The sequence below is a fragment of the Benincasa hispida genome, chromosome 9 (genome assembly GCF_009727055.1).
Source record: "Benincasa hispida cultivar B227 chromosome 9, ASM972705v1, whole genome shotgun sequence".
Lineage (NCBI taxonomy): Eukaryota > Viridiplantae > Streptophyta > Magnoliopsida > Cucurbitales > Cucurbitaceae > Benincasa > Benincasa hispida.
The window spans coordinates 16,291,975-16,303,450 of NC_052357.1; the positions used below are offsets into that span (position 1 = coordinate 16,291,975).

The following is an 11,476-nucleotide window of genomic DNA, read 5'->3' on the forward strand; positions in this document are numbered from 1 at the left end:
AAAAACAGCATCATAACCAAAATACGGACATGATGTGTGGTATTGAAAAAGGATATGATGGAGTTCCATGGTTTGGGGAGTTCAGTTCAGGAAACGATACTTGTACAGAGACTAAGTGTACCAATGAATCTTTTCCATCATCCTGCAATAATGAAGAGTTCATGCGGTACAACTCTTTCTTCACAAATTTATTGGCTGTTGTCAGAGAATTCTTCCTGCCCAGAGAGAAGCATGGGTTTGGTCTGATTTCCGATAGATTGATGATTTCTTCTCTTGGCATTGAAGATTCGGATTCATGGTTTGCAACACTTCATTTTGCTGGATGTCCCAGTTGTTCAAAAACTCTGAGAGCAGATGATGACCTTAAGCAAAATTTGCAGATGAATAATTTCATTGTTTCAGAGGTAAGTTAATTTGCCTTCAAAGATAGATTTTTTTATTATATAATTTATGATATTAATATCATTGCTTGATGTTTGGTTGGTTTCTCTATGATGTATATGTAAACAAACCATTGTGATACTTCTTTCATAGTTTCATTATAGATGATCATGCATATGTTATAGAAATTACACCACTAGTGAATGTTTTGTACAGAGACTGTACAAATGAACGTTTTCCATCATCATGCAATAATGAAGAGTTCATGTGCTACAACTCTTTCTCCACAAATTTATTGGCTGTTGTCAGAGAATTCATCACATCAATGAAATTTTTGTTTTCTATCAAAAAGGGGGGGAAAAAAACCCCACTAAGCTGCTCGTTACACATTTTGTTTTTTGTTGCTTTTAATGCCTTGATGACTTTTTGCCCTTTTTTATGCTTTTAAGGCCCTTCTAAGGTTTGGTAAGTGCTTGAACATGTTCCTCTTCCTTGTGCTTGAGTACCGACATCTTATGACAGTTTATTATTATTATTATTATGAAGCTAATACTCTAAGATCTTTAGGTTCTAGAAACTGAACATCAAATGTGAAACGTGGAAATTTATGTTTTCTTTGTGATTGTCTTAGATATTAAATAGAAACACCACACCTTAAACAATATTCAAAGAAAGGGGAGAGAGAGAGAGAGATCTTAAACATGGAAGTAGGACTGTTTCTTATTTGCGTGAGTATTCCACAACCAAGCTAATGTTTAGATAATGGAAAAAGGGTTAAGGTATCTGCCAGATTTGAAAGGAAAATGGAGTTTAAATCTTGAAACAAAAAATAATAGAATTCATTTTTTATATATAATTTGTTGGGATTTGTGTTATCATTTAGCTTGAAGTAGATGGGAGCGGTGAACAGCCTACTTTGCCAGTCAATAAGCCATCAATAATTCTATTCGTGGATAGATCATCCAACTCATCAGAGTCCAGAAGAAAAAGTAAGGTCGCTCTTCGGGATTTTAGAGAATTAGCACCACAGTATTGCACATCATATCCCGTCACTGAACAAGGTGGTAACAAGGTAGAGAAACCTTTGCTCCAAAAATATCCAGTTATGAGAAGTCCCTTGGAACCTCCTAGACTAAAGTTGTCTCCAGCATCTCGGTTGATTAAATTGGAGGATAAGATGTCTTCTGTCATGATTGTGAATGAGGGAAAACTTGTCTCTATGGATAAATTAGCTTCAGAACTACAAGGAAATTCATTGCATGAGATCCTATCGCTTCTAAAGAAAAAGGAGGCTAGGTTAAGCTCCCTTGCAAAGAATTTAGGTTTCCAGCTTTTATCTGATGATATTGACATTAAGTTAGTGGATCCATTGGCTGATGTGGCAGAAGTTCAACCTTTAGAAGTGTCACCAGAGACATCTCAGGAAGGCACTATGACACCTAGTGTTCAACCAGATGAAGATCAGTCCATTAATGGCAGGTGTATGTCTCCCAAAGAGCATAGGGAAGCTTCAGAATTTTGTACCATCGAACCTACTCCTCAGCAAGATAATGAAAAGAGAGATAGTATTCATGCAGTTGAGCATCATAATTTTATACAGTCTGATGAATCAACTTCCGACCATGTTCCTCAAAACATTGAAGTTGAAGAAAAATCTTCTTTAACAATGGAAATATCAAGGGATGAAAACCTCCACTTCCAAGGTTTTGAAGGTTCATTTTTCTTTTCTGACGGTAACTACCGATTACTTAAAGCTTTGACAGGTCAATCGAAGCTCCCTGCTTTGGTAATACTCGATCCCCTTCTGCAACAGCATTATGTCTTTCCACCAGAGAAAATACTAAGCTATTCCTCACAGGCTGATTTTTTGAGCAGTTTTTTCAATAGAAGCTTACTTCCATATCAACTGTCTGAATCTGTTAACAAGAGCCCTAGGGCAGCCATCAGCCCACCATTTTTTAATTTGGATTTTCATGAGGTGGATTCTGTTCCTCGAGTTACAGCTCTTACTTTCTCCAAACTTGTTATTGGCTCCAACCAATCTGAATCCTTAAATACACTCGATGCATGTGGCAAGGATGTGTTGGTTTTGTTCAGCAATAGTTGGTGCGGTTTTTGTCAGAGAAGCGAAGTAGTTGTTCGTGAAGTTTATCGAGCTATCCAGGGTTATGCTAATACGCTGAAGAGTGGATGTGGAAAGGAAAGAAATATGTTAAGTGGTGAGTATTTCATTGCTTGTCCTCAAAATTTGTTAGGAGTGATGGTGGTTTGTTCTTTGTCGTCTTATCTTCTTCTACCTGTTCTGTTTGAAAATGCATCCGGATTTCCTTTCGTGGGAATTTTACAATTTGTCTTAACATGAAATTACTATTTTGCTCATCGCTTTTAAGTGGTTTCTATGACTTGATACGAAGCTCATCTATTTTGTAATCTTAGTATTTTAATGTAAGATATCTATAGAACGTCGGTTGACTTTTGGTATTAGAGGAAATTTGCTAATAAAAAGATGGCAGTAAGTGTTTTTCTTTTATCCATTAAATGTTTAAATCAATTTTAGAATGGTCGAACAATAATAGTGTTTATATTCACGTTACATTTTGCAGAAACACGTGCAGATCTACTGTCAAATCTTCCGCTTATCTACTTAATGGACTGCACACTGAATGATTGCAGTTCAATTCTAAAGTCATTTGATCAGGTGCGCTTGTCAGGACTGACATCTGTTTTTTTCTTCCCTGTAAAAGTTTTTCTTTTATTTTAATGCTTTTATGCAATCAGTGTTTTCATAGATTGTTTTGCCAAATTATTGGTGAACATGGTATGGTAGTTCCAACAATGTTAGATTTAAAAGTTTTGCGTAATTTTGTATTTTGGAAATTTGTCTCTGCCAGTGATTAATTTTTTATTTGCTTCGCATTGTTCAATAGTTAACATTTCGTAAACTTGGAACATGCAGAGAGAAGTATATCCTGCACTTTTGTTATTTCCAGCAGCAAGGAAGAAAGCTATATTGTATGAAGGTGATCTAGCAGTAAGAGATATTATTAAATTTGTGGCAGAACAAGGAAGTAATTCCCAACATCTTATCAATCAGAACGGTAATGTCCAACTAAGACTTTTTATTGTCTCCCTTATTACTATTCTTACCACCCGAGTTCCATCATCATAATCATCATCTTCTTCTTCCTTCTTTTTTTCCTTTTTTTTGGCATCATAATGGTGTTGATTTCTGCATCAACAGGCTTGTTAGCTTGTTGATATTATATTTGTATGATTTGCTTGTACCTTTAAGTCCACGATCGTCGTTAAACCTTCCACATATATCTTAGGCATAGAAGACAATTTCTCTTGGATGAGTAAGAGTCATGAAACATATTGAATGCACCGTGTCACGGTCTCAATTAATGTGGCTGGTTCTGTTGATTGAGAAATTTGATTAGTTCAAAACTATCAAATTATGTATAGAGTAGTATTTTTTAAAGTCCAAGCGCAATAAAGCGCAAGTCTTCTGGGGCAAGCACAAGGTGCAAAAGAAAGCACGGGCTTTTTGTTGTGAGATGCACTGTATATAAAAGTACCATAAAAAGAAGAGAAAACATAGTTGAAGTGGAAATATAGAGAAAAAAAAAAAAAACCCTAAGCACAATGAATATTGCATTTAGACTTAGTAAATATATTTTTTTTAGTTAACAAAGAAGAAAAACCCTAATTATTACTATTTTTTTTTTTAATAATGTAAAGGCTCAAAGCAGGCTTCCCAAAATGCACACCTTATTTTGTGAGCCTCACCTTTTCAAGACATTGCGCTAGACTTGCGCCTAGCACCTAGGCATGCGTCTGAGAGGGCTTTTTAAAATGCTGGTTGAGAGAACAATTATTGTCTTTGACTTTCACTAAAAACTTTACTGGAGGATGACATTATTTTAAACATTTGGCTGGGACGTGTTTTGACTTTATGATAGGGATGTCCTCGGGAATAATTTTAAATATAGAACTGAACTTGCAAGAAACCAGACATTTTCCACATTTTGTCTAGAATCTAATTTGCTGGTTGTTCTTTAATTTAGGAATTCTGTTGACAGTAGCGGACAACAGAATTGGAAACGTCAGGTCATTTGAAGATGCGAGACCTACTCATCCTCGAGGAAAGGATGCTATTGCAATCGAAAAGTACCACGAAGTTCTAGTAAGAGACAGGAAAGTGGAAAGTGCTACGAGATTCAGTCACATAAATCTTCATATCACAAATGATGAGGAAGGATGAATCATCACCTCGTATAGGCATTGGATCGATGTTAATCGCCACAGACAAGCTTGTTGGTTCACAGCTTTTTGATAATGCTCAGATTCTGATTGTCAAGGCAGATCAAACAATTGGTTTCCATGGCCTGATAATCAACAAGCATATCAGATGGGATTCTCTTCAAGACATGGCAGAAGGTTTAGATATGTTAAATGAGGCGCCTTTGTCGCTCGGGGGACCACTCATTAAACGCAAAATGCCACTCGTGGCGTTAACTCAAAAAGTTCCTGAAGACCTGCAGCTTGAAATCCTACCAGGCATTTACTTTCTGAATCAGGTAGCTACATTACATGAGATAGAAGAGATAAAGTCAGGGAATCACTCAATTGATGGATATTGGTTTTTCTTGGGTTATTCGAGTTGGGGTTGGGATCAGTTGTATGATGAAATTGCTGAAGGAGTTTGGAGATTATCCGACGATAGCGCGAGTTACTTAGGTTGGCCAGAAGTTTGACAACTTTTTATCTGCATCAGAAGAGCTTTTAGAGCCTAACAAAACAGGTGAGTGCACACGAACTAGTTAATACAAATGAGATCATTTGATATTTGCCAGATGAATATTGATGGTGTACAAATTTGGTGTGGCTGGATTTTTGTAAAATTGCTTTTGTCCCTTATATATATAATTTTAAAATATAAATCAAATTTTAAATTTTAAATTGAATATATTTTTATTCGACGTGATTAAAATAAAATTAAGCTAATACTATTTTAGTCAGTTTATTCAATTTTAGTCCATTGTCCAATTCTAGGTCTTGTACTTTAATAAATCTTAAATTTAGTCCCTCAAAATTAATGTTTATCAAAATTGATTAAATAGTATTAATAATTTTCATGCAAGAAAGTAAAATATGTGAACATGTTTTCAAAATTTATAGTAAAAATGATATAGATAACAAAAAGCTTTTTAAGCATTAGGGATTAAATTTAAGATTTATTGAAACTGAAATATATGGACTAAAATTGGACAACTGAAAGTATAGAGACTAAAATGGGAGAATTGAGATTAAAATTGAATAAACTTCAAAATATAGGGGGAAAAAATGGTATTTTAACCTAAAATAAAAAATGGAACCAAAAGGATAATTAATAATTGTATTAATTTAAGTATTGATTTTCGTAAGTGTATCAATTTATACTTATTTTTAGATTTTGTTCAAAAATCATTGTTGGAGACTGTAATTGATAATTGTCATAAATGGAACTAATTTAGATTAGTTATTAAAATTACCTTGAAAAATTATCTATACATCCATTCTTACATGTGTGTTGATATCTTCGAATGTCGGAAACAAATTGGACTATTATAACACACACATTGCACGCACACACGTGCGTACACACAATTACATATATATTAAAAATCTTTAGGAAAACTTTTTCGATTTAGAGGAATTTTAGCTTCATTTTCATATTTGGCACCCGTGGTAGCGAAGGCTAAACATCTATTCTTAAAGTTTTAAGTTTAGATTTAATTTAGTACTTAGATTTCAAAATGTTGCAGTTATATCCTTGAGATTTGAGTTTTTTTTTTTCAGTTTGGTCCATAAATTTTAAGATATTGTATTTTTAACCTCGATTTTTTTTAATCAAATATTCATTTTCAGTTATTGATGTAAATATCTATTAATTAATTTAGAATAATTTTTAGTTAAATTTTAAATATAATTTTAATAGTGATGAAAATTAGTGAAACTTAATTTATTTAAATTATTTTAAAGACAAAAATTGAGTATTGAGTAAAAAATTTGAGTTTAAAAGTGCAAATCTTGAAATTTATGGACCAAATTGACTCTAGGGTAAAATTCAATCCTCTATTGAACTTCAAACAATTGGGCATAGCTAAAGTTTAAGGTTTTTACCTATATCACTTAAATAAATAGTCTCAATTATACAATTGTTTAAATTTTCTCATTTGCCACGTGAATAGTTGGATAGATTATTATTTTACACAAAACTTGGTCTAATTTAGTTTTTTAACCCTCTTTCTCATGCAATTAATTGATTATATATACACCAAAAAACATTGTAAGGAAGTTTTCCGCGTTTATGAATTTTTTAAAACGATCTTCTTTTTAAAACCTAAAATCTCCAAAGATTTCCAAAAATTCAAAATGTGTTCTCAAACAAAAGTAATAATGGATAAGCTTCAAAAGAGCAAACACGGTATATATGATACACAACATGATATATATCATATATATTTGAATTTTCTAGAAATAAATCAGGATATATTTGATTGATGCACGAACAAGACAATTTGAAATATAGAAGAAAATAAACAAAATCTAAACATTAATTTGAAATATCTTGCATTAAATGATATAGATCAAATTAATAAATAACAAATACAAATATAAAATTTGAAAATGATGTAAGTAAAAAAAAGTTAAATATTTAAAAAATCTTTAAAATAATTGTGAAAATATTAAATTAATTAAAAAAATTAAAGGTAAATGCTCTTAATGAAACAATTTGTAAAAAAAAAATCTAAAAATCATTCATTTCTTTTCTTCTTAGTACAAAGTACAAACTGAAATCTATTTCATATTTTGACATTTGTATAATTTGATGCTTGTAAGTTTAAATCACAATTATGTAGTTAACCCAAGACTTTAATCATAATAATAAGAATGACCATTCTTTTTCTCTAAATTACATATATAAAGTCTTAGGTACATTGACAATTAAGTGCACTTCAATAGCAATAATTATAACTTAAAACTCATTTAAGAGGCATCAATTTGAAGTCTTCTTAACACATTTTTATGATATCCATAATTCCTCCTCTAAAATACTCATCAAGATCAGCATTTTTTTAGATATTTCCATCAACATCTCATCTCATCTATGCATAAAACACATCAAAGACAAACTCTAATGAAAACTCATCAAGTTCAACAGTTCAAACTACAACATTCTCAAATTAATCCTTAAGAGAGCCAAGGCGGGTCAGACAGACAACTCAGATCAGATATGAAACTACAAAAGCATCATTTGCTTGAAAAAAGAAAAAGTACCAAAGAGAGAGAGAGAGAGAGAGAGAGAGAATTAAATAAGAAAAACCCACCAAATATTTGAAGGAGGAACTCAATTTAATTGGGTTGTTCAAGTTCAGCATAAGTAGTTTCAAGATGAGCTTGTTCAGCTTCCCTCACTTCCTTCTCGGTTTTTCGACCTTTCTTGGACTTGTAATACACTGTCATAAAGGTTCCTACAGCTCCATATTTCTTCCGGCATTGTTCATAGAGTCCAGCATCAAACATTCTCCAGAAATCTTTCTCATTCAGTTCCGAAACTGCATACAGAGCCTGGAATCCATGGTTTTCTAGAAGCCATTTCTCCATTCTACGGACAGCCTCGGCACCGTCGAAAACTTCACCCCTCAGGACAGGACCTGGTGCATAGTAGAGTCCAACATCTGTGTACATTTGAGCATAATGTGTATCGCCTTGTCGACGTTGTAGCTCGAATCCTGGCTCGGGATATATCATGGTTTTGACTGGAAGCTTGAAGATTCTGTGTGGGCAGAGCCAAATAGGGTAAACCTGTAGAAGAACACACAAACAAATTGATGTTGATAACCAAATAAACTGCATACTTCAATTGAAAATTGAAATCCACCTTTGATAAGAAGACTCATCAGCCATTTGGCTATAACCACATCTATCAAATATATAAGTTAGCTAGTTGAAGTGAGACTTGGTTGGTTATGCTACAAGTTTAGTCTCAATAGTTTAGGAGTTGTGTTTAATAGGGCCATGTTCAAAATGTGTCTAACAAGACTAACTTTGAATTTTGTGTACAAAAAATTCTTGAATTTTTTATTTTGCATCTAATAGATCCTCGACGAATTCCAAATTCTTAAACTAATGAATCTATTAAATATAAATTACATTTTGTTCTATCGGGATGCTAAACTTGTACTTTTGTGTCTAATAGGATGTTAAACGTACAATTTTTCATCTAATAGGTTTGTGAATTATAAAGTTAAAATTTTAGAACTTACACTAGACAAATTTAAATTTAGAGGCCTACTATTCACAAACCTACAACTTCAAAACTAAACTTATAATTTACCGAACAAAGGTGTATGGGAAAAGAAGTACCTCAAACTCACGATGAGCCCACTCCAAAGCATCCGGAACCTTGTAAAGAGGAACAAGCATGTCTTGAATAACATGCATTTCATGATAATAATTTCTGATAGCTTCACCTTGGGTAGCTTTGAGCAGAGAAACTTTGGGAGGCATCATCCATCCCAATAAAAATCTGAACCACCATTGATCTGCAAAGGGAAGGATTAGCTTTCCCTCCCAATACAAAGACCTGGTGTGTCTATGATAGTAATCCCTTGTAGGGATATACTCCACAAACTCCCCTTTCTTGAGTGCTGTAGATGCATGCTGGTAGAACCATGGTTTGAACCACCATCCAATCTGATTTATCACATTTCCCCTTTTCTTAGCCTCTTCTTTGGAAGCATATCTACCTGTCATGACCACAGCTTCAGAAGGGGTATAAATCATAGTCTCAACAAAGTCGGGAACCTTTTCTGGGTTATCTTGATCTCCATCTCTAGGTGCTAGTGAATCCATATAAGCTTGTCCAATCTCTTTTAATGTCCCTCTAAAAGGTTTATAGGTGACTTTCATATACTCTTTAATGGGTATGAGCTTAATCTCAGCAGCAACAAGAAGACCAATTGTTCCTTGGGACCATGGGATTGCATAGAAAAGATCTGAGTACTCATTATCTTTAGTTGCTCTAACAACCTGGCCATCTGCTAGAACAATCTCATAAGCCACAACAGTGTCCGAGAACAAGCCATAGAGATGGGAGCTTCCTTCAATTCCATAGCCGTTGATGAGTCCTCCAACAGTAAGATCGTCAAGTTCAGCAACTACAGCAAGAGAAAGATTGAGCGGAACAGTGGCCCTACTTATTTGCCCCATGTTCACAAGGGGTTCAACTTTGGCAATCATTCTATCTTTGTCAATATCCAAAATATTCCGAAAAGCCGATAAATCAACCTCAAAATGACGTGCTCGTTTGTAGTCAACATTTCGCATTCCAACAGCAATCCAAGGCTTGCGTGCTGTGCAAACAAGTCCATCCTTTGCTGGGTTCCTCTGTTTAAGGCGCTTTACAACTTTCTGCACATTTTCATCATGTTCCTTTTGGCGTTTCTTGTAGGACTTCCAGGCAGATCTGACGTCCCCAAGATATGTGAAGAAGTATAGGCTGAATGATATGGGAAGGACAACAAAAATGACTAAAATCCATCTGAATTGCACAAAGTAGTCCACCCAGACCTTCTTCCTCTTTGGGCGCAAAGGAACCACTAAATCTGACATCGTGCTAGGAGATTATGCCTTCACTGCAGTAACCATGAAGAAAAATGGTCAAAGTGATTACAAAATATCACACATTTTTTTAATCAAGTGTGAAGTTTCATCAAAGAATGTCCTCCACAAAAAGACTGTACACCACTACCGAGAAACGTTTAAAAATTTGTTTATTAAGTGACAGTGAACGAATCAGAGACAAAAAGAAAGTTAAAAAGTATTTCAGCATTATAGGGGAAAGAAAGCTCATCTATTAAATTCAACTGCATATCGTGTTAATTCATCCGATATATTAATTTATTTATGCAGGCGTGTGCAGCGATTATTCCAAGAGTAGATACAATCCAACATCCTAATATCTTTTTTTCCCTAACAGAAAATAAATTATAAATTAAGCAGTCAACTAAATTCCTCACTCATTTTCTCAGTACCGAAACAGAGGAGAAACAGAAAAAGCAGCGAAGAGATCACTCAGTTGCTAACACGAAAACGAAGGAAGAAAATGTTGCATTAAAATAGACACATTTTTTTCTCAGAATTACAAAAAAAGAAGAAGCGAGAGGCTACCGGCGATGATTGAAGGTGAAACAAAGGAAGTAAGAGATCAAATCGTAAAGGCGTAGAAAGGCCGAGCTAGAAAAGTTGTAAACATGAAAATTAAAGTAATAGCGAGTGAGAAGCAAAATTATACACCGAATTAAACGAACAAACGGACCTAAAGGATTCTTATCCTCAATTATTCTTCAATTGCAAAAGGAAAGAAACAAACAAGTGGTGGAAGAAATCCAAGGCAGATCGATGCTTCAACAGTAAAAGAATTCATGTACTTATCGTATATATCTAAGCTTGTCCTTCCTTTCCAGTGAAAAAAACAAGTCTAAAATGCATAATTTTCTTTGAAAGAAATTGCGCCGTTCATTTACAGAAAAAGGATAACAGAAGTTACAAGATCGAAATGATTACTCTTAGAAGCTATAGCCATACTTTTTGACGAGGAGAGAGAGAGAGAGAGAGAATACGAGGAGCTTTTAGAAAAGCAAGAACAAATGCAAGAACGGAAACGGAAAAATAGAACCAGAAAGTGTTCGGAAGTCAGAGGTAGAACAGTACCTGAAGCTCCGAAAATGCGACGGCGACGGCGGATGAGGGACGGCAAAAGAGTGTAGGAAGTGAGAGTGATTATAATGTCGGACGTTTTATTGGCGCGCTCTTCATTGTCTCTCTCTTCCGGCCCCTATTGAAATTATGACTGCACCTGTTCTTCATTAATATAATATCGTCTCACAAAGTTATTTGAATTTTAAATAATAATAATAATAATAATAATAATAATAATATAATGGAAAAGCTCAAAGTTTTTTCTTTTTTCTCTTTTTGAAAAATATTATTTAAAAAAAAAAAAGAGTACGTTGCGTAGGTCCCAAATATGACGGATTATGTCTAA

At 34.1% G+C, this 11,476-nt stretch overlaps 2 protein-coding genes across 6 annotated transcripts in view; one reads left to right on the top strand and one right to left on the bottom strand.

The window, feature by feature from the left end:
* LOC120085786 overlaps nucleotides 1–5,324 on the top strand; it is a 7,734-nt gene extending 2,410 nt beyond the window's left edge. The window contains 6 exon segments of the mRNA XM_039041973.1: nucleotides 9–404; nucleotides 1,265–2,600; nucleotides 2,985–3,079; nucleotides 3,338–3,479; nucleotides 4,449–4,645; nucleotides 4,647–5,324. Of these exon segments, the coding sequence (XP_038897901.1) occupies nucleotides 9–404; nucleotides 1,265–2,600; nucleotides 2,985–3,079; nucleotides 3,338–3,479; nucleotides 4,449–4,645; nucleotides 4,647–5,138 (2,658 nt within the window). The 3' untranslated portion in view covers nucleotides 5,139–5,324.
* Nucleotides 5,325–7,497: 2,173 nt separating this feature from the next.
* Nucleotides 7,498–11,299, bottom strand: LOC120086037 (delta(24)-sterol reductase). 5 transcript variants are annotated; one of them, XM_039042450.1, is made up of 3 exons: nucleotides 11,143–11,299; nucleotides 8,794–10,064; nucleotides 7,498–8,232 (listed from the first exon to the last, which is right to left on the bottom strand). In XM_039042450.1, the coding sequence occupies exons 2-3, from the start codon at nucleotides 10,039–10,041 to the stop codon at nucleotides 7,780–7,782; spliced, it is 1,701 nt and encodes a 566-aa protein (XP_038898378.1). In that variant the 5' UTR covers nucleotides 10,042–10,064; nucleotides 11,143–11,299; the 3' UTR covers nucleotides 7,498–7,779. The 5 variants fall into 5 exon arrangements, with proteins under 5 accessions (XP_038898378.1, XP_038898380.1, XP_038898379.1 ...); XM_039042452.1 differs by lacking the exon at nucleotides 11,143–11,299 and adding an exon at nucleotides 10,748–10,895; XM_039042451.1 differs by lacking the exon at nucleotides 11,143–11,299 and adding an exon at nucleotides 10,600–10,738.
* Between the last annotated feature and the right edge of the window lie 177 nt (nucleotides 11,300–11,476).